Here is a 27,127-nt window from a genome sequence, read left to right on the forward strand (position 1 = left end):
GAGCAAAAACAGTTCAAAAATCAAAAAGTTTGACAAGGTAAACGAGCCTTCATTTTTAGAAAAGACTGTATTTTGAAGTATTGTTACAAAGGTAGTTAGCTTTTCAGTGATGTTGACATACTGTATGTACAGTGAATATCAAATCCATCCCCAGTCAAGTGACACATTATTCAGCAGTTATGAAAAGGTGGTCACATGCACAGTCTTCTCACTAATGTCTTGTCAAGTCCATAAAATGGTACCAAAACAAAAAAACACTGACTCATTAACAAAACATTTTTCCTCATTGGCTCTCATTCTGGTAATCAGAGGCTTCATACTATAATCCACTCCCACCAGCCCGCTGCCACTATGAAAGGCCAGTGGCCTGGTGGCCTCCTGAACACGAAGCCACAAGCATCATCTCCTGTCTAACCAGGAATAAAGTTGAGACTCGCTGAAGACTGAAAAGACTCCAGACTTGTCGACACTGAGCACTTTCAGAACATTTCTTCACAGAAGAAACTCCAGGCTCTCATGGCCGGTGGAACCTACGGAGACAAATGTGAGGAGATGAGTTGTAAATTGTTATAGCCTCCTAGAGTTGCAGCTGTTAATCAGTAGTAGTTGTCTATTTTTAATCCAGCAATGTATGTGCCGGCAGCCTTTGAATACTCCTATTCTCTCTCTGGGTCACTGTTACAGCAGCGGGCTCTGGTCCAATCACAAACAAGCTTAGCTAAGGACACTTTGGCTTTTCATTATTTCGTCTCCCTTCCCCCTGACTGAGGTGCTTCCATCTATTTTTAGCTCCACTGTCCTCCCTGAATGAGCAAGGAGTATCTAAATTTAGAGCGTTGCTTCCCAGAATAGCTACTCCCATACATACTAAGCATGCGCACGGAATGCCTCAAAACACAAACCTTGTAAGGTGTTTGCTGGATGCGTGTACTTCCATCTCAGTGCTTTTGAACTCATTCAGCTCCTTACGGATGGCAGCCTGCAAGGAACAGCAAAGACAATGGCAATACAGCAGGCCTCTCTGCTTAAGTGGTGAACATGATGCCGTAGTGGTACCTTGTCCGCTGCTGAGAGCCTCGTCCAGGGTTTATCTGCCCTCCTGTCATAGTCCTGAGCTTTAGCCACCTCCACATAGTCACTGAAGCGGATCAGAATCTTTCTGTCCCGAAGTTCATCTACTGTGGGCCGCTGGTTGAGCTGCAACATGCAAGAAATGCAAGACAGTCACCCAAATTGTCACCATTGCAATTAACACAAACACTCCTCATTAAGTAAAAGCATTAATATTTAGACTAATGTTGTACCTTTCTGTTTAGCCTCTGTTTGATCTCTCTTCTCTCCTCTTGTTCTGTCTGGTCGTTTCTCTCTGGTGGGGAAAAAAGCCTTTTTTGATTATGTTTTCATTTCCGTTCACTAGTAAGCAGGATCATGCAAAAACACAAGACTGACTGTCATAAGAAGTTGTGGGCCAAAGAAGATGTTGATGGATGTATGGATCCAGGATTTGTTTATTTAATCATTTTTAGTTAATTTTGAGAGAGGGTATTTTCTGACATTATTCTATTATTAAAACCCCAATGACATTTAATTTTTCTTGTACTTAATATTTTATTTAATTGAAAGGATTTAATTTGTTGCCTACAAAACACACAATCATTTGCCATTGTATGAAACAAGAAGAGAATAGGATGTCCTCAAGAGGTTTACAGTGAATAATGTAAAACTCTAACTAAAATTAAGACTGGCAGCAGTTTAGCATGAACTTACGTTTCAAAATATTCCGACTCTCCAGCTCCTCCACATTGGGTCTCTGGCTCAGCCTCCTGCGTAGAAACACCAAAACCACGTTTTGAACCATTGTCCACTATCCCACTGTCATGGCCCTGTCCTCTTTGTACTTCTGTCACTTTGCCTATGTCTCCATCTCGCATCCGAACCGCGGCTGTGGTACTTGGGAAGAGGCGTGCCGAACATCTGGAATACTCAAAAGCTGCTCCGGACCTCTGTTGGATTATTCAAGGAAGCCAAGATGTGCCATGTCTTCTCAGTGCACTGCGGTCCTCTACTAGCTCGAGCACTCTACTACATGAGCTTTTCAAGTGGGTCGTGATGGGCTGCCCGCGCGGCTCTGCCTCAGTCTCCCTGGTTACTGCATAAATAATGAGCATTGGGCAGGGCTTAGCACACTCATACTCGTGGCATCCCCGATCTCCTGATGTGCACTGAGCCCGCAGCACATGCACACAGAGAGAGAATTGCTGCACGTTTTACATTTGAGGTGCCTAGATTAAATTCTCCATATTGAAAGGCAATACAATAAAACACAATACAATACTGTACATATAAAAACAAATCCGTTTAATGTGATTCTTTCAGATTCTATTTACCATTTTAATCAATCAATTGACAATACATTTCCATTGTTTTATTAATATCTTAGTTTTCTATTTAATTTTTGGCACCAAAAATTTATCAAATAATTTGTTGACTGTTCATTGAGCACTTATTGAATTGTTCATTCATCTCAGCTTGTCAGGTGCCCTTGGCAGCAAGGCCTCCAAAAAAGGTATGTTACCCCGAGTATACCATATGTGAACCTGAACTATTAATACGTGATATGAATAACATATGCAATCTACACTAGAGAGCTGAACACCACCACCACCACAATCCTGGGGTGCAAAGGACAGAGCAGAATACCATCTTTGCTGTGGGACTCATCCCATCATCATCCCATGACACATGACACTGTGCTTGCGACATGTGCAAATTCAAGGTGAACACACACACACCTACATACGAAGCAGCTGATATTTTTGCTTTGACAACCTATTCTCTACAATTGAATTACATAAACAAAAAAATAGTGAGTTGACCAAGCCTTTTTCCTAATGTTTCTGTTATTCATCCATTTCCTGTTAACCCAATTTTATTGGAACCACAAGACACAAGTCACCGTTTTTTGTGGGGGGTTTTTTCATTCAAGGTTATTTCTCGCAATTACACTGAATATATTTTGAATGTGTTTTTTGCGTGACTATGATGTTATGAATGCAGAGTCATATAGCAAGCAGTCACGTCGCTGGTGTCGGCCAAAACCTTGTCATCAAAGAAAGCAAGCCATTTCCAACACTTTAGATTGGTCAATAATCTCCATCCATTTCCTTGAAAAACAGTATTCACTGCTCTCTCATCTCCCCCTTTATTACCTTTGAAATAAATGAACAAGACCATACTCCGAGTTGCTAGGCAACCATACTCTCTATGTCTGAGACAATGGTCGTCCAGCAGGAATGCTCATTTCTCCCTAGCAACATACTGGAGGGAAATTCTCTGTTATATTCTGAGCTGCTGGTGTGATGCTATTTTTAGATTCTTCTTTTTTTTTTTGCTAGAGTGTGCAGGCTTACTAAATAAGGACGCTGACAATATTAAACAAGGCCTAATTTTCAGTCTCACACACCTCATGAGTCAGACATTCACTGTTCTTTTTATTTGGGATAGTGTGATCAAATGTAAGATGTTTATCGTTAGATAACTCTGTGGCACATTCGTGGGGAGTGGATGGTGAGATACATTATTGAGCAAACCAAAGCCAAGATTAGAAAAAGCTAAGTGTGACTGCAGCATAGTCACGAGGCGGCGAGTCTCTAAAAATAGAAAGGTCATCGATCAAGTGCACCCGTATAAACAGAGCATCCTTGCGTACCATGAGGCCTGATCACATTTTCTGTTGGATGTACAGCCAATGTAGCAGCAGATCTTTGCGCAGAGCCATGGATAAGAATAGAGTGAATTGTGATACATATGCTTTCAAGTCCAGAGATTGTTTTGTCGTTCACTGTGGATTCCCAGGGCAAATGAACTGCCACAAGAATCCCTCCACTCCTGATGAGCTATATGTGGCCAAGGGTTTCCCTCTCAAATGGCTTTGCGCTGACAGTAGTGGATGTAATCACAGCGCTCTATTAAATTGAAATGCCTCACTTTAATGCAGAATAACTGCTTTTTTTTTCTCTCATTGAAAACTATATTATGCTTGTCAAAAATATACTATAGTATGGTATGATATTATCCATTCATTTTCTCAATCACAGGTGAGCTGGAGCCTATCCCACTACACCCTGGACTGCTTGCCAGCATGGCACATATAAACAAACAGCCATTCATACTTAAATTCACAACATTTTGAGTGTGCAATTAACCTTACATGCAATGTTTTTGAACTACATAAGCAAAGGGAGAACACGCACTCTACCCCTCTTTACTGTCAACTTGAGTTTGAATGGTTGTTTGTCTACATGTACCCTACAATTGACTGGCGACCAGTCCAGGGTGTACTCTACTTCTCGCCCAGTCATCTGTGATAGACTCCAGCTCACCCACGACCCTGTCCTGAGGACAAGGGGTTAAAAAAAAGATGCTTAGGTTAATGGTACTGTTTATACAGTTTTTATACATAGTTGCACTTTTATTTTTGAACTGCCGTAAGTAAAGAAAAAAAAAGTCAGCCAATGCAAAAAAATGTCTGTGCTGTGCATCACTATGTAGCACATAAAAAGATAACTGGAATCTCAATCGATCTTTCTGAGCTCATTCATTCTAGATGGGAATTAAAGCAGCCTGCAACATGCTGCTGTCTGGAGTGAGGTCTTTACATAACATGCAGCCTCTCTCACTGCCATGCTACAAGTGGAACTGCTTTAAAATCACTGGCCCTGCATCCTTCTATATGACAGCTGATTGATGTTTGAAAGCAAGTTAGCAAAAACCTCTCCTGTAACTCAAGTTTAGAATCATCTCCTCACAGAATAGATGGGTTGTCAGCAGTATTCTTAGTAGTCTCTGAGACAAGGCGCACAATGTTTCTGTAGGATGTGCGGAAGCATCTGTGCATGCCTTTGTGTTATGTTATTCTTAAATTATCTACTTATGCAATACATTCAGCGGCGTGCCTCATGTTTGATATGCGGGTGCTTGAGAATCTGGATCTTGTGAGAAATTCACAAAGGAGATCACAGCTGTTGTTCAATTTGGACATTATGTTCCTCGGCTGTGAAAAAAAAAAAAAAAGTTCTATTTTTGTCCCAGCATGAAGGCACTTGCTAATGTGAGTCAGTGCATCTTGTTCAAAGAGGTTTCCTAGAGGCACACTCTGTCTGTACCTGTTGCTGAGAGGATTGCTCACTCGTGCTTATTGCTGAATAATTGTTGTTTGTTTAGAGTCCAGCATTCCCATTGCTGTTCTTAAACAATAAGCTGACTTCTTAACTGATTTGTTGAAGAACAAATTATTCTTCTCATTGGTAACAGACAGTGTCGACTCATTGTCTCACCAATATATCATAGTGTTTCTTTCTGATAGTGTATATTAAATTCAGAGCAATGATTCATTTGTGAAGTAAATTTTTATAATTAAAAAAAAAAGCCTGTTCACAGGGTCACCAGCCTCAAGTGAACTTGATGGGTATTATTAACCCCTGATTGCCCCCCACCACCCCACTCTCAACTTCGTGGCTTCCAAGGATCTAGCTGAGGTGTAACAACGACGGGATAGCAGCAGTGTGAAAGAGAATAGTCAAAAGCCGGTAATTGTGTAAATTAAAAATATATATATATATATATATATATATATATATTAAATTGACGAAATTTTGATGTGAGGTATTGGGCCATGGGCAGTGATATACATTACAGGGCCAGTGATGATTTTGGCAGGGGTCACAATTTGCCACCACCCAAAAAGGCTTATCGTCTAACCCTGCTTCCTCACAGGATATAGCATTGCCTTTCCAGTTCACATAGAGTTAAATTCTCTAAGATACTGTTATTCACTACTATATTCTCGTCAATTACTTAATTCAATTGTTCAGTAGGGAACTATAAACAATATATATTGAATGGCCACCAATTCGCCTTTTAGCACACATTTATATTGTTTCTACAATAATAATATATTTATTAATTTTTTTATTCCAAAGCACCTGCCACTCAAAAGATCTCTGCACGCCCCTGATTACAGCAATTACTAGAAAAGGAAAGAAAACATTGGTTACTTAGCGAGCTTCATCTCAATCTGCTGCCGTATTTCTTGCCGCTCCTGGTCACTCCTTGCCGGGAAGATGTTCCTGTCTTCCAGCTCCTGCTTGGTGGGTCTGTTTCGTAGTTTGACAGCCAGTAACTCCTTCCTTAACCTGCGAGGAAGTGTGCCTGCATAAAAAAAGAAGGAAAACATTTATCATATATACAGTACAGTATAAAATGCTCTTTGTCTAGATAGCACAAGGTAGAATGTATGTCCACCTTTTGCTATTCATAAAAGTTAATTTGTGCGTAAATTGGGACAAGATCATCATTATTTCTGGTTACATTATAGGGAAATCTCGATTTAACGGACTAATTGGGGGAGGTGTTACCCGTTAGAGACGATTGTCCACAAAATTGAAGGTTCTTTTTTGGGGGGGAGTGGCCTAAAAACACCCAATGCAGTACAAAATTATTATGTTGCACTTTTTCTGTGGCCTAAATAATGCCCAGTAGGCTACAGACTTACAGTGCATAATTATTGGGAGAAAAAAGCTTGAAACTCTTTATCGAAACTTAACTGACAAGTGCTTGGAGTTGTGGGGGCACAATGTTAGTGCACTTCCTTTTTTTCCACCTCCATTATATTTCATAGATAAAGGCTTTACAAAAGAATAACTTCATGAACGACATAAAATAGCATGTGAGAGATGTATACATGTACTCCCATGACGAGAACTCGTGCCAGTAAACAACAGCAATAGAGATGAATATGATATGATATGACTGCTATGATACCTCCTTTAGAGCTGCGTGCCTACGGCGGGCTAAGCTAATGTGCATGTTTTTTGTTACCTTTGATGGGGCAGTCGTCCCTGCTAATATGGCCGGCACCTATGTCCAATCATTGCCATTGATGGGAAAGTCGCCTGTGCCAAAATGACCGCCACATAGGAACATCTATGAGCCAGCTTTAGTCTACTATGTTTCTGTGACAACATTGGTCAACCTTTGAGTTTGTCACTTCTTTGCTTTTCGAGGCAGAGGGTCTATCCTTTTACCACCTCAAAAGCACCTCCGTTTTATCATCATTAGCCTGAAATTTTTGGATTTCAGTTGACAGGGTACACCACGTGGAGGTTGATGACTTGTACCCCTACCAACACCAGCACCTCACCTCCAGGCATGTGTCTTCCAAGGTCTGCCTGGGTCAAGCTCAACTGCCTTCGAACTGGCGTTGGGCTTTTCCGCTCAACTATGCACAGATGGGGAATGGCTCCCACTGCAACCTGTGAGTGTGGTGCAGAGGAGCTATCTGCAGATCATGTGATAACATTTTGCCCCATGTATTGTCATCCAGATGGGGTTCATGGTCTGACAGCTATTGATGAGAATCTGGTCAATTGGCCACAAACGAAGAAAAAGAAGTAGCTCAACCCAGAAATATGTTCTCTATATCAGTCTGTTAATTACCCCACAGTGGCATTTACTTGCGCTGTGGCCGATTGCAGCCAATTTTAGAACTATAACAGACTTTGGCAACTACTGTACAAACTGATGTTCTGAGCGGACCGGAAACTATTTTTGGTCTGTTCTATCTGCAGTCTGTTGGTTCTGTGGGTCCTTAAATCGAGTTTCCATTGTACATTTTGGTTTGGTCTAGAGCGAAGCAAATGACCCACCAGAGATGACAGAGTCGTTCCATCCTTCCAAATCAGTGGGGAGACCCGATGTGTTGGAGAAGCACTGGTCCAGCCGCACGTTCTCCTTGTTCTCCTCTGCCTCCTTCTTGGGCCAGTCGGAGCCGCCACCTCCGACGCAAATGCCCGCCAGAGAGGATGTGCGTTGGTTCTCTGAGCTGCAGGAGCGAGAGAGACGTCCGTCCGAGCACCACAACCGTGGGGGTGTTGAGCCCTGCTCACACCCTTCATGCACACTGCATGGACGCACAACCACAAGAAGAGAAATGTCAACAAAAAGGTCATAACACTGCAGGGAGATTTGGATTTCAAAACAAACAGCCCATCTCATAACTGGTTGCGGATACAATATTACCAAAAGCTACTTATTCTATAGCAAAAAGTTAGACGCTCGACCGGAGACAGTCTGCATGTTCTCACCCACAACGTGAACTCTGCATGAGTTTGTTTTTATCTCTACTAAGCAGATATGTGCAGGCTCACCTCTCCTGTCTGTTCTTGGTGGCGAACGCTCTTTGCAGTTCTTCCATAATACAACTAGGGGGCATAGGTGGGTGAATCATATTGCCAAGGTGAGGCGACCCTGAGGAATTGGCTAGGTGCCCTCGCAAGGGCAGGGTGATGGGCACCAGACACTCTGTGGTCCTGTGTGGAGGCTCCTTGGGGTGATAGGAGGGGTGGTGAAGAGGGAGTGACACGGGGCCTGAATCTGGGGGGGAAAAAGACTTATTATCTGTCCATCCATGTTCTATATTGCATATTATCACTGGGGTCACAGGTGAGCGGTGAGAGGGGGGTACACCATGGACTGGTCACCAGCCAATCACACAGATACAAACATTCACACTTTGGACAATTTGGAATCCTCAATGAATCTAACATGCATGTGTTTTTTTCTCAATGTGGGAGGAAGCCCATGCAAGTCCGGGGAGAACATGCAAACCACACTGGATGAACCCGAAACCACACAGCTGTGTGAGGCATACTACTGATCACTTCGCTTGTGTTGCCTATTTATTATGATTATTTATTTAATCATAATAATCAATTGCATGTAGTAAAAAAAAAAGTGTTTAAAGTATTTATTTTTTTAACAAATAAATGATCTATTGAAATCAGATGATGCCCCATCTGGATATAGAGTAAATATTGGGACACCAATTGCCGTCAATGGGAATCTCGCCAACTTTAGGATCTTCTCGCAAGACTTTCTAAAGATGTTGGATTGCATTTGTTGAAGCTCATCTCAAAACATTTTTAATGCTGGTGGGGTCAGGATGTTCAAGTTTTTCTAAACTAAACTAATCCAAGCATGCATGCATGCACTGGAAATACAATGGCTAAAGTGTCACCAAGTTAAGTATGACAGTGCCCAAAACAACGCAACACTCACCGTCTCCAGTTGTAAGCTGTGGCAATAGTTTTGGAGGTATTTGTGGCGGAGACGTTCCAGGAGCAATCTCCTCCTCTGCTCTTTCTTCCATTCGCTCTCTGGTGTCCTGCAGGCCCTCGGATAACTCGCCTGCAGGGCGCACTTCTTGGTCTCCTTCCTCATCTTTTAGTGCAGCATTTACAGTTTCTTCCAGACGCTTGCAGTTCTGAAGGGGGGTGACTACTTGAAGTGGGGGAAGAAATTAATCGTAGTTATTTTGGCATATTAAGTGTGTAGTTAAAGTGGGTCGGTTGTCACACACACTTAAGTGGGGTGAAATTTGTTCTTCGCATTTGACCCATCTCCTGAGGGAGCGTTGAGAAACAGCGGTGCCGTGCTCTGGAATCATTTGGTGATCTAACCCCCACAATTCCAACACTTAATGCTGAGCTTTATGAATGTATTTTTTATTTGTAGGTATTTATTATCTTTGTCTATTACGTCTTTTTTTAATGTACTTTTCATGACTTATTTGGCACAGTTTGACCCCCACTGATATCATTATGCATTAATGATACAACCCTCCCCTCCTGGGCTCCAAACTTTGCTGCCGTCTACTGGTAAGCACAATTCAACATTGACAGTAGTACAAAAACAAGCTCCCATCGAGTCACTGCTGTTTTATTATTCTTTGTGCTACTTCCAATTGGTTTTAGGCATTCGTTCAGGTCAATTACTGCAATTTTATACACTGTTGTTAAGTCATGAAGCCCACATCACAAATCTATTTCATGCCCTTCTATATCTACAATGCTCACTGAGAGCCAGCGAGGGATTTTTCTACCTGGAAGTGAATGCTCCTCCTCTGGTCCAAGGTATTCCACACTGCTGACGGTGAGGTTTGAGTTCAAAGGTCCCCCAAAACCGCCAAGCAGGAGTGTTCCGTCTGAACAGCAGCCCTGGCTGGAGGAGTTTGGATCATGGTAGAGAAGGCCACTGGATAATGCTACATCTGTTCATGGAGACAAGCAGGACTGGAGGTGATCATGTCAATATTGTGTTTGTGTGTGATTATTGCTTGAATCTCATCTACTCTCTTTTCCATGCTACTGACTCAAAGTAATAGCAGTGTATGTTGTGTACCTGTGGAACTCTGTTTTAGCTTTTCATTTTTCTTTTTCCTCCACTTCCAGGGCTTGAAGATGCGGCCCAGTGTAGCCAGCTTGCTGTTCCGCCTGATGGGTGGAGTGTGGACCCCGGTCACCAGGCAGCCGGTACGTAGCACCCTCTGCTGGTCCAGCACATCTACTGATTATGAGAAGTGTGAAACGATTAGGTTGTTGTTTGATTGCTTCCACGCTTTGAACGGCCCTACTTTAACCTTTAAGAACATTTACTCCAATTCATTGCAAGGCAACTTTATTTATATAGTACATTTCATACATAAGGCATAACACAATGTGCTTCACACAACCGAAAGCATTTACAAACAGAACAGCTAAAGACATTCAAAGGCAAACTAACAAAAATATCTCATTATAATTACTTAAAGAAAAGATTGACAACATTTTAACACATTTACAAAGGAAAGATTTAGACATTGAAAAGCAAAGGAAAAAAGTAACTTTCTTAAATTACTAAAAGTATAGTTAAATTGATTTGACCTAATCAAAGTGTGTGTGGGGTGGTTATTTTGCATTTGACACTGACACAATATACTAATTGCATTGCTGCCATTTGGGGAAATGGATATATATAGCTGCGTGACCGCCAACATTGGCATTGTAAAGCATTTGACCCACAGGTAACATAAAGACTGAACAAAATGGGTTCAAGGACTGACCCTTGAGGGGACCCCACATGTCATGACCATTCTATCTGATTCATAACTTCCAATCCTCACAAAATAATCATTTTCTCCAAGTAGGTCTGGGCAATAAATCAAATTAATTCGATACATCGTCATTTTAAAAATCACTCAAACTCATGAAATCAAATTTGGTCTTTAAAAGCTGTTGTTACATTCAAATGTTTTTGTGGCAGAATGCTGGATGGGTGCTTTACAAGACATGTTTACAATAGCTACCAACTACTTAATTGTGGCCTTTAAGAAAAAACTATGAATGTTAAATTTATGTCAAAACTAATTTAGAATCAGTATACAGTACATTATTGTTTGAACATTTTGCACAGGAATTCTTTTTGAATAAATGAAACCTTTAAATAAATGTTTGTTGGGTTTATTAGATTAAAATCGTAATCTGAATGTCTGTAAAAAAAAAATAATAATCTAGATTTCATTTTTTGGCCCTACCTCCGAGTAGCATCTGCACCATTTAATCCTACCCAAATGTCCAGCCTTTTCAACACTATTTTATGATCAACTGTATCAAACGTTGCCGTGAGATCCAATAAGACTAGGACTGACACCTTCCTAGCAGCAGTATTCAATCTTAATAAGAGCTGTTTCTGTACTGTGATGAGGTTGGAAACCTGATTGAAATGTACCAGAGAGTCCGTTCGGCAGCCAATCACAGGGCACATATAGACAAACAACTACGCACACCTAATTTAGGGTCCAGCAAACACAAAAAAAGCCAGAGCAGTGATTCAAACCTCGAACATCAGACCATGAGGCAGCCCATGAGTAATAATAATAACAATTATTATTATTATAAGTTACACAATGTGTTTGTTACTAGTGTGGTTAGCTTGTAGTGATGTAGAACCGTATAGAATCTTACCAAGCACTGTTTGAAGTTTTCACTTTTTGACAAAAAGAAAATATTTGAAACACTTCTCTGCTTTGTCAACCAAAAGTGAATGGCGGACTTCTTTTTTTAAACAGCTTTTGTATTACTCAAGAGACTGTGGCGCAGGGGCATTTTCAAGCTGCCTGTGCTCACTTTCTTTTCTGATAAAATACATTTTATTTGTAGGTGCTGTTATGGCCACTCAAGGACTGAATGACACATAAAACAGGATCAGTAAAAATAAAATGAGAATTAACATAAAGCAGCTAAGCTGGATTGAAATGCTCAATAAATCGTGAATTTTACAGCAACGGCATCCAAAATAAAATAATAATAAAAAAACTTTTTTTATGGAAGTGCAATATGAAAGCACTGGTATTTATGAATATTGTGAATATTTTGGGCTGCCATTTTATGTTCTCCAACACAAAAACAACTCGGAACTCTTTCACAAAACCAAATGCCAGGAAAGTATGGAAATGTACCAAAAATTTAAAGAGCTGCATAAGAATGTCAGCAAAATATACAGTAGGCTATACTTTAATGTTGCCATCTGGGGGCTGATTTCTTTGTTCAAATATTCATCTAAGGAGAGGAAGATCTGTGATTGTGGTGCAGAATATAGTCGAGAAAAGGATGGTGGTGATGGGGGGGGCCTCTTTGTCAAGTTTTTTTTGTTCTCTTTGCGTCTTCACATTGACAGTATGTCGGTAGGAAAGTGCGGGGTGATTGTCAGGTCAGAGGAGAGTGTGAAAGAGTAAGAATGATTGTGGTGAGGATTTTGGTTCAGGTGAGCTTGACAAGTGACAAAAGGTCACAGGCCTCGCCCATATCACTCCTGTCATTATCTTGCTTGCATGCCGCGTGGCGCCGCCAGCTGAATCCAGGTCAATCTTGAAGGAAAATACACCAAAGAGTGCAAAAAAAAAAGAGAAGAGGAGGAGCAAGCGGGAGGAGGGGTAGAGGCGTTGCCTGTATGTGTATGTGTGTGGGAAGGGGAGAGGAGGTGGGGTCAGGCCCACTGTTGTTGCCATGACAACCACATCCAGATGCTGTTGCAGCACTGGGAGCTGGTGGGATCGAGCGAGTCAGCTTAGAAAGAGAGGAGACCCATACACACACACGGATGCTGCCACATCTAACGACAGTGGCCATGCACCGGGTGCATTGTGGGAAAGCATGGTGGGCGGGGAGAGAAGCCACATGGAGGATGAGATGCGTGCTCCTTTTGAAGGCGGAAGGGGGTGCTAAGAAGGGGGGGGGGGTTACAGTAAGAAAGAGGGAGAGGGGTTGTTGCTATCCGGAAGAGATGGCCACAGAATGAAGGCTCGTCCAATCAGGGCGCAGTCCTTCGTAATGCATATCAAGCCTTTCTCTCATGGGTTTGGGGGGTGTTGTTCACAGACAATGACAGGAGAACACGGGAATTAGATGGAAACGCATGTAAGCACATAGAGATTTATTTTCTCCACTTAATGAGGAACTACGGAAATGTGCTTTCAGTTTAGCATGATCAGGCGCCATGTGGTCATCATATGTCCGTCTAATGAAGCCGCTTTAGCAAACTGGATTTATCAACTCCAGTACTAATCAGGTGGTGACATTAAGACACAGATTAATTTCAAGTGGGAATTACAAATCATGAATGGCAAACAAAACATTACAAGCTTGGGCAGCTTCACAGCAGTGGAAAAAAAATTGAATGAAATTAAGTCGTCAATATGCTAATGTTGTGTGGTAAGAAATTCAACACAGAAGATGCTGAGTGAGCCACCAAGCCACCACACCCCACTTAAACGGCTCGTCAGCACCTTTAAGAGCGTTAGATCTCCTCATAACTACACAGTCTGCAAGTGTCCCCATGACACTGAGGCAAGACACAGGAATCTGTTCCACTGTTCAGATCAAAACAAGCTACCATAGCCCCAGTCGAGCTGCTGTGGTACCTGACCAATATGCAGTTTTTTAATGTCATTTTTCGTTTTCGTCTGTCAGTAAAGCTGTCGTTTGGTCATGTCTCTCACAACTGTGGAGCTTACACTTACCGGACACCTGAGGTCAGAAATCATCTTAAAACATGTTGATATTCGGATTCACGGCATGCCAGTGGGATAATTCTGGAATAATTCTGTGGGTGCTGTCCCCCCTGGCGGGGAGTGGGCGGGTCTGCCCCTCTGTTGGCTGCTGGGTGGCGGCTGCGTCTTGGCCGTTCCCTGGGTCTCTTGGGGGGTGCTGCGTTGCGGGGCTTTCCCTGGTGTCTGGGGCGGCGCCGTTCCGGCGCGGTCCGTCGCTCTGGGCCCGGCGACGCGGTTCGGGGCCTGTGGGCCGCCGGGGTGCCCGGTGGTTCCCTCTCCCCTCCCCCTTCCTCCCCCTTGCTGCCTCTCCCTCCTCGCCTCTCCCCGCCCGTCCTCCGCCTCCCTGTCCCCTCTCCCTCGTCACCCTTCCTCCTCCTCTCCCCCTCTCCTTGCGTCCCTGCCGCTGCCCCCTGCCCTTCTTGTCGTCCCCTTCCCTCCTCCCCTTCCCCCTCCCCGGTACGCCTTCCTTCCCCTCCCCTGGGCCGGGGGCTCCGTCCATGGCCCGGGTCTCGGTGCTATGGGGGCCGGCGGGGGTGGCTGGGGTTTGGTGTCGTGCCCGCCCCGCTCCGGTGGGCGTCCTGACACCTCGGGCGGGACCCAGTATCCGGGGGGCGAGCCCTATCGCCCCGCCGGGCGGGTCCCATATGCCCGCCGGGGGCCTGGTGGGGTGGGTGGGGGCTTGGTGGGCCGGTGCGCCTCCTGCCCCCGCCCGGTTGGGGAGGGCCCCGCTGGTCACTCCTCTTATCTCACTACACTAGGTTTGCACAATACACTTTTATAGACATATAGGGCACATAACTCACTTTGGGGGGTGGGGTAGGGTGGAAACACCGTCTTCACCCTACAACTCCCCTCCAATTTTAATACACCACACAACTTGTGGGTGGGGGGGGGGGGGCTTGTGAAGGTGCCATCGGTTGGGCCCCTGTCCGTGTCGCCGCACCCCCCCCCCCCCCCGCCCTATCTATTTTTTTAATGCACCACATACACTCAGCAACATGCTTGGGTGGCGGGTGGATCGGAGCGTGGGAATATCATTTCCATCGGCTCCGGTTCACCTGCTCCTAATTTTAATGCACCACACACACACACTTGTATATACACTGGGTGGGGTCACATTCACGGTTTAGGGGTAGAGTTCGCCAGTCCGCGAGCTGGCGGACTCAGTAACAGGGGTTAATTTTCACAAAGAACGCTGGGGTGACGACCGGGGCCTTCCCCCGCTGGGCCTGGGGTTCGGGGGTGTCGGCCGCCCTCCGGTGCCCCCATCTCCCCCTTCTGCCCCCGGTGTTCCGTCCTTCCACACGGCGGGGGGTGGGGTGGGCGCGGCTGCCCTCTCCGCTCCGCTGTCCGGCCCCTCTTCGGCGCCGGAGCCTGGGTGCGGGTGGTCCCCGGGGGCTGGGGGTCGGGGGTGGGGGGGCTGCCGGTTGGTCGGGGTGGGGTCGGCTTTGTTGGGGGGGGCGGTGGTGGGGGTTGCGGGGTGGGGGGGTGCTGGGGGTGTCTGGGGGATTGGGGGCGGCTGGGGCTGGGTTGGGGTGGTTGGCGGGGTGGGTGGGGGGCGGGGGGTCGTGGGGGGGCGGGGGTTGGGGGCCGGTGGGGTGCCTGGTGGGCCTGCAGTGCCCCGTCCCGCTGCGTTGGGCCGGGGGCGTGGGCCGTGTTGGGGCGGGGGGCGCTCCTGCTCCTGGGTTTGCTCTCCGGTCGGTGGCCCTGGCGGGGCCCGGGGGTCGTCCTTTGGCGCTGCCGCGGCCTGGGGGGCCCTGAGGTGTTGCGCTTGCTCTGTTCCGGCGGGGGTCGTCGGCTCCCCTCTTTGGTGGAGATTTTCATGCATGCCAGATCCACCACACCAGCATCTACCGAAACTCAGACACAATCTGTTTCCTCCTCAGGTTATTGAATCGGTGGAGGCTGGTGTCTGCGGATCTCACGCGGCTTCGTCTGTCCTTCCTTTTCTCGGTCTCTCCTTTGGTCTCTTGAGGCCTCCCTGATTTTATGTTTTTTGGATTTGTTGGGGTCTGGATGTTTCTTGGGCTGGGGAGGAGTTCTGGTGGGGGGTGTCTGGTCGGTGCTGGATTTCACCTTCCTTGGTTTTCTTCGGTCCCCTCGGGTCTCCTGGTGTTCGGTTTAGGTGAACGGTATGAGATTTTTTCTAATAGGTTTTCTGGTGAGCTAACAAATACACGCACGCACATACACATACTCACCCACACACACACACAAAAAAAAAATATATATATATATATATATATGTATATATATATATATGTGTATATATATATATATATATTTAAAAAAAAAAAAAAAAAAAAAAAAAAGAGCAATGATGATGACATTTCCGAATGAACAATACTGAGCTCTTAAGAAAAAAAAAAGAAAAAAAAAGAAAGAAATCATCTTAAAACAGCTCTGAGCCACGTGAAGCAGATAGCATGTTGCTTAAAATAGGCTCCTCATCCAGAACTTTCCACACACTGGTAAAAAAATAAATAAAAATCCCTGTTCCTGTTATTATTTATTGGTTGCCACCTTATGCTGCGCAGCATTATCTGCAATCAACAGCATGTTCTCTAACAAGAAGGAGGCGATGGATGACAATGAATAGGACAAAAGCCAGCGAGCATTCCCGACGCTGGCAAACAGGCACAGTGAGCCTTGCGCCTGCACAAAAGTCTACGAAAATAAACCTCAGTCTAAATCTAAACCTCAGTCAGGAACGCAAAAGCATAATATGTGATGCAAGAAAGATGTCTTAAGGTGACGGGACCATTACATTTTAAATTCTGGGGCAATGGGAAATGCTTAGAGCACCACATTGTGTTTGTTTGTGCGATCACATTTTGGCAAGTAATGTATTGGCAATAAACAACGTGCACCCTGACTATATGAGAATGAGACAACAGATGAGTGAATTATTATGAAGCCTCCCACGAACATTAAGCACAGAAATCTCTGTTCTGCAAACAGACAGTTAACTCTTGACATTTAAAGACAACTTAACTTCATCAACAACATAATCACAGTGTACTGTACACAGACAATGACGGGACTATACCATCTTTTGTTTTCTTTTTCTTTTTCTGGGGAAGATATAACATTTCCATTGTGAATCCAGGAAACAAAAATGAAACTAAAACTTAAAAATACTGCGCTAAGTGCAGTAGTAGGTGTTTGTTACCTAGACTTTGACGTTACATGGAAAATAATGAATGTAAACTGAAAATATAAATTCTTAATTTTTAATCATATATTCAACAAAATGTAATGAGTTCTCATGCCAAACATGCAACCTAACACCACTAAGTTTGTGGTTTGTGTATTTTCTTTGCATAATTCTGTACTGCAAACTAACATACAATATTAGTTTCTTCGTCTCCTTTACTCATGTAGTTGAACAGAACTAGCGTTGGTGGTAGTGTAGCCTCAGTTTTGCTCACTCCAATCAGATGAACGTCGCCGGAAATAAAATGTCCTAATTAATGTTGCAAGAGGCAATGCACTTTTTGGTTGTTTGTTTTTGTACATAGAAATATGAACTGGCCTCATTTCTTCCCAATATATTCCATTCCCGCACTCTTACAAAATATAATACAGTATGCACCTGCATCACCCACAAAAGTAAAATTCTATTTGAAGGTGAAGCTGAACGAAATTTTGCCCCTAAAAAGAACATTTCAAATTATAAATTTTTGCAATATTACATTTAATGGATACATTTTTTAAATGTAATTAACTTCAAATTCAACATCCCTGACTGTGCTGCTCATACACACATACGTGTGCATTATTGCGTACTCTGCGCATTCTAACATCCCAGACGAAACTGCTACTGCTTAAAACACGGTTACTTGGACATTACTGCCATTTGCACTGTATAATTCACTATTGTTTAGTGTCGTGTTTCTATTCCATTTCATTCTTGAAACACAAACCTGGAGTTGCACCCCAATTTTGTTTTATCTGCCCATATATTTACAATAAATGTTTTCTTTTCTATTCTAAAACGTGTACAAACTTCTAAAAACACTGCCATCTACTGTAGTGAATGTGCAATTACACTTTATTCTTGTACAGCGGGTTGGCGGAGGCGCGGGAGCTTATTCCCTGGGGTCTTACGTCTATTTGAGAAGTACTGTTCTTTCTAAGTATTCATGAATATAATACTTTTGTGAGTGACTGTAACATTACGCACACTTTGAACATAAACACTGTGCCTAAATATAAGAAAATTGGACTAAATGGTTAAATACAACTGAACTGTACTTGGGCAGTAATTCTTTCAATTACCACTAGAGTGAGCCCGAGTACCGCTAGTGGTACTAAAACACACTTTGAGAATCGCTTTGTTAAAAACCCCTTCAGACCCATAGATGGTCACAGTGGATATAACATATTTGTGTGTCTAAACCAATAAAACGCATAATTTGGATAATGTCAACACTTCTGGTTCATGATTGGATCTTAGCTAACCAATCACAATCGCAAGTTGATCTGCATGATGTTCATGTTACAAATGTTGCATATAAGCTTGGTAAGTTTACAACACCTTACAGCCATATTATCCTGTCGTCCACTATAACAACTAAAAACATGATAACCCCACCCCCAAAAATTCCATGTTCTTATGTGGGAAAAGAGTCAAAATCAGCTATAATAAATTTTGTCCAGAAATAAAACAGGTCTGAAGGGGCTACTGTGTTGATTAAACTGAGGGGCGGGGGAAATGAAACAAGTAAACCGGTATTTGTCTGTTTTCTACCTTATAGTAATAGTGTGTCTTTATTTTCCTTCAAAATCTTAAATCTCATTGAAATTGTTACAATGTCTGTGCAAACTACAAGTATAAAACCTGACTCATTTATGCCTTGAAGTGAGGACTGAAAAAAATTATTCTGTTACAAGTAACACATAAACAGTAATAAACTAATAATATAGTGCACTTCTTTGCGATCCTTTTCCATTCCTTATAGATATAAACAGCATCAGCCAAGCGACCGCCGTTTTCTGACCAATATCTGTCTCACTCTGCTCCTTTCCACCTGCACAATGTGTCCTTGAGTGGACACCTCCTTCCTTTCTCACTGCCACGCCAGCTAGCCTCCTCGCGTTGCCCCCCTGGCTTTACAACTGCGCTGCCATCTGTCCGTGGCCTTTCTGCCTCAGGAGCCCCGCCACACAAAATGACTAGCAGGAAGCGAGGAGCAGACGGGCTCCAGCGACATGAAACAAAAACAGTTTGCACGAGAAAAAGACGGCGACCCGTTTTGGTTGTCAAGTGAGTTATTCACGGAAAATCTGAGATGACAGTGAGCAAGATTGAAATTGTTGTGAAAGAATATACTGTAAGTGTGATTTTCATGCTTCTATGAAGGGTTATGTTGGGTTACTCCCTGCTATCAAACATGCAGTTTTTTAATGAGATGTGTTCAGTTATCCATAAGAAAAAAAGTCACTGTGACCTTTTAGCTGTAGCCTGTTTGAATGCTAAAATGTTGAATGAACAGATATGGAAATGTGGAATGATTTTGAATGAATGATATGGAATAATTTGGAACTGTATTGGTGCCAAATGTGGAATGATAATGATGTCGAAAGATCTGGAATGGTTATGAAAAATATGCAATATGTTGGTGTATCAATGTTGAAAATTGTTCCCAAAGTGAATTGAATGAGCTGAATATTTAGAATTTTGAATGATAATGATGTGGAATTGGAATAGGAAATTTTTGTATGAAAAATGTAGAATTGTGGAAAAACTGAATTTTTGGAATGAGAAATACCCTGGATGGCATGAATTGTATAATATGTTGAAATTGGAATGATGTGAATCAGATGACTTGTGTAGAAGGACATCCATGTCAAAAAGTAGGAGGAATAATTCTAGTAAAAAAAAAAAAAAAATACTTGTGAATGTCAAAACAGAGCTTGGAATTAGAATGAATGTTCTGCTTAGAAATGGTAGCAAAATAGTCTTTGCGAGATGATCAAGTTGTGGAAATTTGCACAGGGACTACTTGTACATACAGATGTTCAGTCTGATATTAACCTGACATAATGCATGTTGGGGAAGGCCATCCCAGATCATTTACAGTGCAAGTATGCTAGCTCCACTGCACTGTGCAGACCACTGGCATCAAAAGCGAGAAATCATGTCAGTGATGCCAATGGGAAAGGCCAGAGGCCCTTGTTAGTTACCATATGTTACGTTTGAGAATGAGGACTATGATGAGGGAGAGCCTCTATCAAGCATTAAAATGACAATTCAATAGCAGGGCAGATGTGTTTTGAAATTAGGACTTTTTTGTTCTGGTTGAAAATTTTCAATGATATAATGTAACAATTTTAAAAAGGCATGTGGACCTGTTGTGCTCCATGGGCCTCCTCCACCAGGTCAAGCAGAGACTTTTTTTTTTTTTTACACCTTTAAAGCAATGACTACTTCAATCTTGCTGCTCTCCCATCTTCAGCTTCAAACAACAAGAGAAAATAAAAGTGTACAAAGAGCCAATGTAAAGGAAGCTATGCTCCATCTTGATTGGAGAAAATTTCATTTGGTTATTTATAATTGAATGCTACATGTACTAAAGCGGGTTCCAGCTCCATTGGTTCGATGAAGACTCCAGTAGGTGTGAATGGTTGCTTTGACAGTATGTGTCAGTCCTGTGATTGGCAGGTGTTAAGAGGTGGGTGGGTGGATACTGGCTTGCACCCTAAAGTCAGGTGGTATAGCCTCCAGTTTCCTTGTGACCCCTGAACCCAGATATCAGACCTTACTCATACTCATACATAATTTATCTTATGCTCTTGTTTCGGTTAACAGGTTGGCACCAACACAATTCTCCAGATTTACAGTAGTTCATGCACAAGTATAAAAAAATGGCAGTGCTACTAATAACGGGAGACACGTGGAGCATATCCGCCCCCGTAGACACGCCTCTGCGTTTCACACTAGCAGGAGAAAGAAAATACAGGCTATCTTTGACCAAATGTGTGAAAGCAACACTGCTGCCATCCCAGTGAGCTGAAAAGGTTCCTGCTAAAAGTGTTCTTTCCATCACTTACATCAGGGGTGCTCAAGTTCGGTCCTCGAGAGCCCCTATCCAGCTTGTTTTCCATGTTTCTCTCCACTAACACACCTGATTCATGATCAGGATCGCTATCAGGCTTCTGCAAAGCTTGATCATTAGATTCAGCTGTGCTGCAGGAGGGAAACATGGAAAACAGGCTGGATAGGGGCTCTCGGGGACCGGACTTGAGCACCCCTGACTTACATGAACCTGCCCCTCCATCTACATCGCAGTCTGGAGACCGCTAACAGGCACGTTTCCATTCCGTCGCCAATTAGTGGGATATTGGTTGTCACTATAAACAAAATCAGCCTATGAGATGTTGATTATAATCTTTCATGAGGAAATTCATCTTACACTCTGCTTTATTTCTTGACCCCAATGGGACTCGAACCATTACACATTCAAACTTTTAGCTGCTCATTCATTAAGCCACTTAAAAATTTAAAATAAATAGATGGCAGTATATTATCAAACACATTTCATTACACCTTCACCTTTGCAGCTGGGTGAAGTTCCACGCTTACGCTAAAACTTTTGACAACATTTTTGGAGAGTTTCTATACACATTTATGAGGTCAGAGGTTGCATAGGGGAGAGAGAGATTGAGAGAGCTCAAGTGCACTGGAGCACAGCCACAAAACAGGAAGGTGTCTTAACATAAAGAATTAAGATTAAAGGGAAAGCAAAGGGTCTTATCCAAATCCTGTGACAAGGTCAGGCTAATTTAGAATAAACTCCAATATTAGCATTCATGCATTTATTCCTACTATTTATGTCCACTAATTCAGGTCATCATTGGCGGAATTTGAGCATGCTGGCTGAAAATACTCCTAGACGCAAAGAGCATGCCACGAATGGCAGAATGTAATTATTATTATTATTATTATTATTTTTTTTTTTAAGAATGTAATAGTTGTAGTTGGCGAGAAGCTCACATTACCAACATTCATTCACGTTCAATTAATCTCAACTCAAACTGGTATATAATGCCGCCCATCTACAAACATGGCTAGTTGAGCCACAGTGTGTGTCTATAATGTAATTCGTCATGGCAATGACACACCAGACCTTGCATGATGCGTGGCTTGCATTTGTCATTAATCTGTTTAATAAGCATGGCAGAAATATCATGCAATACATAAACGCATCACACAAATTCAGTGAGAGTGGCAGCTTAAAAAAAGAAAGTCTACTTAACTCATTCACTGCCATTGACGGCTATAGATGTCAAAAATTCATTAGAATTATTTCTATTTAATATTTTTCCCACTTTTAACAAAAGTATGAAAACCTAGAATTGTTTTATTGTACATTTAGAACAGATATAAAATGTGCAATTAATCGTGAGTTAACTATTGAAGTCATGCGATTAATTACAATTAAAAACATTTAATCGCCTGACACGACAAAAAAAAGATTATAAAAAATTAGGGGTGTCAGGCGATTACATTTTCTTATAATTAATTGCATGACTTCACTAGTTAACTCACGATTAATCACAAATTTTATATATATTCTAAATGTACAATAAAAAAAATTCTAGGTTTTCATACTCTTGTTAACAAAAATGGGAACAAATGTTAAACTAATAGAAATAGTTCAAACGAATTTTTGACGTCTATAGTCATCAACGGCAGTGAATGAGTTAATATACTGCGTGACCATAATCATGTAAAGACAAACATTTCGCCGAACTGTAGTTCCTAATTTGTGTGAGATACTGAAGCACGGATGTAAATATATTTTCATGAAAAGTAAATTAAATGCAGCTCACTAACCATTAATTGCTATGTACATTTTGAATTTCATAAAAGGTAGATTTTTTTGTTTTGTTAAGCATTCTTAAATTCAACACTGTATTTTCTACAAACATTCATCCATTTTCTATACTGCCTATCCTGTTCAGGGTCACGGGGAGGTGGAGCCTATTCCAGCTGACTTGCGGCAAAAAGGTCACCAGTTAGTCACAGAGCACATGCAGACATCAACCATTCACTCTCACATTTGCACTGAGTGGGAACGGAACCCACACTGCCTGCACGGATGTCAAGTGAATGAAACACACCACGATTCAGTGACTTTTTCTACAATGTATAGCAAACTATCTTTTTTCAATCTTAAATTCGATTGAAAAATAACAAAACAATCATATTATACAATTATTTCCACATCATTCAAAAAGATGATTATTGAAAAGATAATGAAATCACAAGATTGTGTTTGACCGTAGACATTAAATTGTGTTCCGGTCTAATCTGCAGCTGAGTCAAGAAACGTTGCGGTCTAAATTCCAAAATACAAATTTGCTGGATTTAGTGCGGCTCTGGTGGTCCAACAGCTCTGGGTCATGAGAGGAACCAGGGCTAAAGAGAACTCTTACTCTTAAGACAGTCAACTGTAGCTTTTGACGAATCGAGTACATTGAAGTGAGAGTTTGTGTTTAATCACTGCCTGCCGCTGTCCTTGGTGCTGAATCATACTCCACTTGCATATTTTCAGTTTTTTTCTGACAGTAACCTAATGAGGACAAGTGCTATAGAAAATGGATGGATATTTACGATAACTAATTTCTGATAGAGCATCTTATCACACAGTATAACTGGAATAATTATTAAAAGTTATCCGGCTAAAAACAAACTGTCAACTAAAAGTGCCGCATAGGTTTTCTTGTTCTCCCTGTAAATTCACCATCATGACAAATGTGAGGTTCTGTGACACTGTAATGACTACATTTGTATTTGTACTTGTACACACTGACAATAATGATTTTACTGCCTGAGTTTTGACTGTGGGGTTGTTTGCACGTTTTCCCTGTACCTGTCATAACGACTGTATCATGTAAATGTTCTAATGTGGAAATTAGGTAACATTTGTTTGCCTCCTTACCAGCAATATTTCATTGCTATCCCCCTCATGAATATATTCCTCGTGGTACTATCTGATTCAGCTTAGTATTTAATTTAGCATCTCCTGAGAGGCATTGCCAGAGAAGCTCAATAAGCCTGTGGTGTACATAAGTGGCCATCTCCACTTCATACCACTCATTTGTTGTCATTTAATTTTCTTCCGACCGACCCTGTCGTCCCCTGACCTACATACCTACCGACCCGACCCACCAACCCACCTATCGAGTTCTGTGTCATGTGCCCCTAGTTTGTCTTACAAACTTTGCACAAGTGCAAGTGAGTGTGACTGGCATATATTTACCCATTGGCTTACAAGGCAGCAGAAAAACAAACATTCTATTAAATGTGACTATGTATTAGTTTTCTGTGTATTATTTAAACTTCCACAATAAGAGCCATTAAAATCATCAAAACAATGTTATTGGTAAACTTACTACAGTATACAGGTGCTTGTTGTACAAGCATTTTCAAAAGAGAGACTTTTAGGGGTCTATTTTTGTACCCAGGGCAAAACTAGTGCAAACTACGGTGTAATTTTGCACATGGGTGGACTTATCTTTTTTTTTTTTTTTTTTGGACACAAGCGTTGTTAGAAATGAGCGCCTGTGCTAGGGATAGACCAATATGTTTTTTTCGACACCGATTTTTAGTAGTCGAGGAGAACGATAACCGATATTTCAAGCCGCTATTCATTTGCGGTAAAAGAGAAAATAGCATAACAAAATTAATTAAAAAAAGCTTTTTCTTTTAAATTTAAACATGTAAAAAAAATTACAGCTTTGTTTAAAAATTATAACAAAAATTGCAGGGTGCATCGAGGGTCATCAGCATGTGTCAAGTAAATCATTCCCTAAAGTTTTCTACTGTAAATAAAGTTTTACAAAATGTCTTAATTTTGTTTTTATTTTTTCTTAATTTTTCCAAATAAAGCCTTGGGAGTTCCCAGTGTCAGCATATTTTTTTATAAAGTGGAAAATTTAAATAAATCCATAAATGAAAAGTTCCCTGCACCAAACTGAGCAACAAATGTATGCGAATGTAGCTCATTTGGGGTTTTCGTCAGGGTTCGTAAAAGGTTTCAAAAGATCTTTGTCTGAATATGTTCGAAATGTCTCTGCGATAAGTAAAAACTGTCTGTGACCATCTTACAAATCCTGATGATTCGCTACGTTCGCAAGCATTCACCGCTCAGTGGGATACCAGCTTTATCGGCCTTCGGATTCGTAAAAAGGCAGATGCACCAATAATCGGCCCGGCTAATCTGTGCCTTTGTGGGCATGAACACAGAAGCATAAACAGACATGGTAGATTCCATGCAGAAGATCCAAATACCTTCGGTCGGGCTCAGCGTGTTCTGCCAAACTCCCAAACATGCTAACGAGGCTTGTCAAGATGCAGGTTGTCCATATCGCTACCACGTCACACGGGGATAACAGGAATTATTACCATTTTAATGACAGAGTCAGAGAGAGAATGAGGGAAAATAAAACCAAAATTATCTTCATATGGGTCACGTGGGTGAAAGAATCGGGCCTACATTGAGCTTTATAGTGAGAACTGCTTTGAAATCTTGTCTGATTGCATAGTGCCATAAACAGCTGTTTTGGGCCGCATCTATTTTGGTTTACCCAATTAAGGTTGCTCTCTGTTGTCTCTCCGCCTCTTTTGCCAGGACCCTTGTACTCCTGTCATTTTGCATCCTGCAGGCCTTACAGTATGTGTGTTCATATACACGACAACGGTGGTATGTATTGCACTGTGCACAAGAATGAGGTCATTGTTACATATGTTGTTTTAGCAATGCGAGATTAGATAGATAGATTCGATTTATTGGTCTCTGTAGGGAAATTCATCAATTCTCATGACCATGTACAATTATTGTATTATTTGTGACGCATCACAAGTTACTCTAAGGCTCAATCCTAATTCACCTCGAAGCCTTACACTTTAAACCAGTGTTATGCAAACCAAGGCCCACCATTTATTTTTCAGCCGCCCGTGGCATATACTAAGAACGACATTTGACACAGCCCGCAAAGCTAGTTAAAAATAGATATATTGTACAGCTTTTCTAGATATACAAAGATATAAGTAAACTATGACTAAAATGATAACAATAATGTGGTGAATAGAGATATTTAATTTTTTCAAAAATATTTCAATTTTAGAAGCAAAATTGTTTCCTCCTTCTGCTCTTTCTAATTTATAAACATTAATGATCCTCAAATAACTGTTAATTAAAAATGGTCAGCTTACTACAGTTTTCATTTGTTTTGGTTGGACGAGATTTGGTCATTGTTCATTTCAGGGGTGGATCTAGTCTGGTGGGATACAGGCCATCCCAAACACAGGCTTGCCCAATCCTTGTCTCGAGGTCCAGAGTCCTGCAGGTTTTAGATGTTTGCGTCCTCCAGCGCACCTGATTCGAAAGATCAGGATCGTTATCAGGCTTCTGCATAGCTTGTTGACGATAGGAATCAGGTGTGTTGGAGTATGGAAACATCGAAAACCTGCAGGACTCCGGCTCTCGAGGAGCAGCATTGGGCAAGCCTGACTCGCCTGTTATGTAGAAGTTTTTCCAAAAATAACTAGAAACAAAATAATGGCTTACTTGCTCGATCGTGTGTTTAATAAATTACAGTTAAATAATTTCCAAGCGGCTCTTGCATCCTTCCATTATATGTGTGTGTGTATGTATATATATATATATATATATATATATATATATATATATATTAGGGGTGTGGCAATATATCGCAATATTACATCGCGCAATTCTCGAATCGATTTTTAAACATAATTTTTTTTAATGGAAATATTCAACAAAACGTCTTGTTTGGTTTAGGATTCACACATTAAGCATGGAAGAATGTTACATTAATGGAACATTAAGCCTTAATATTTTATTTCAGTGCTGTTAAAACATGAAACAGACTGCAACCTGTTTGGTAAATGCAGTGGCTCAGTTATAAGGCTGAATTTTCAGATAAATAAATACATTTTCATACAAATCTTACAGTGTACATGAACAAGTTTACTGATTAGTATTTTCAAAATTTGACACAAAAAAATCGCAATAATCAATTTATAGATTATTTTGGGGATTCTCTGAACTCGTACAATTCGGACTTTGACCAAAAAATCGGAGTAAAAAAATGCCTCGGAGTTTGAACTCATTTTCGGAGTTCGAACACCCAACCAAAGCGGGTAGCCGAGTGAAGCCGAGCGAAGCC

At 41.8% G+C, this 27,127-nt stretch overlaps 1 protein-coding gene and 1 long non-coding RNA gene across 7 annotated transcripts in view; one reads left to right on the top strand and one right to left on the bottom strand.

Annotated features, from left to right (window-relative positions):
- Positions 1–48: 48 nt before the first annotated feature.
- phactr3a (phosphatase and actin regulator 3a) overlaps positions 49–27,127 on the bottom strand; it is a 33,865-nt gene continuing 6,786 nt past the window's right edge. The window contains exons 2-12 of one of the 6 annotated variants that reach the window (XM_086067708.1): positions 10,240–10,404; positions 9,941–10,108; positions 9,118–9,336; positions 8,208–8,433; positions 7,707–7,960; positions 6,057–6,210; positions 1,768–1,823; positions 1,305–1,366; positions 1,057–1,197; positions 903–979; positions 49–530 (exon numbers count right to left, since the gene is read on the bottom strand). In XM_086067708.1, the coding sequence (XP_085923834.1) occupies positions 515–530; positions 903–979; positions 1,057–1,197; positions 1,305–1,366; positions 1,768–1,823; positions 6,057–6,210; positions 7,707–7,960; positions 8,208–8,433; positions 9,118–9,336; positions 9,941–10,108; positions 10,240–10,404 (1,538 nt within the window). In that variant the 3' untranslated portion in view covers positions 49–514. Of the gene's footprint in view, positions 531–902; positions 1,198–1,304; positions 1,367–1,767; positions 1,824–6,056; positions 6,211–7,706; positions 7,961–8,207; positions 8,434–9,117; positions 9,340–9,940; positions 10,109–10,239; positions 10,405–27,127 lie in introns of all 6 variants that reach the window. The other 5 variants (XM_086067707.1, XM_086067709.1, XR_015094013.1 and 2 more) reach the window with 5 other exon arrangements.
- LOC147178658 (uncharacterized) lies at positions 8,851–26,385 on the top strand. Its single transcript, XR_015094014.1, has 3 exons — positions 8,851–10,136; positions 10,290–10,370; positions 25,567–26,385. It is a non-coding gene; the product is annotated as an uncharacterized LOC147178658 (long non-coding RNA).

The sequence above is a fragment of the Leptonotus elevatus genome, chromosome 2 (assembly GCF_054856555.1).
Source record: "Leptonotus elevatus isolate MCC_2025b chromosome 2, RoL_Lele_1.0, whole genome shotgun sequence".
NCBI classification, from domain to species: Eukaryota; Metazoa; Chordata; class Actinopteri; order Syngnathiformes; family Syngnathidae; genus Leptonotus; species Leptonotus elevatus.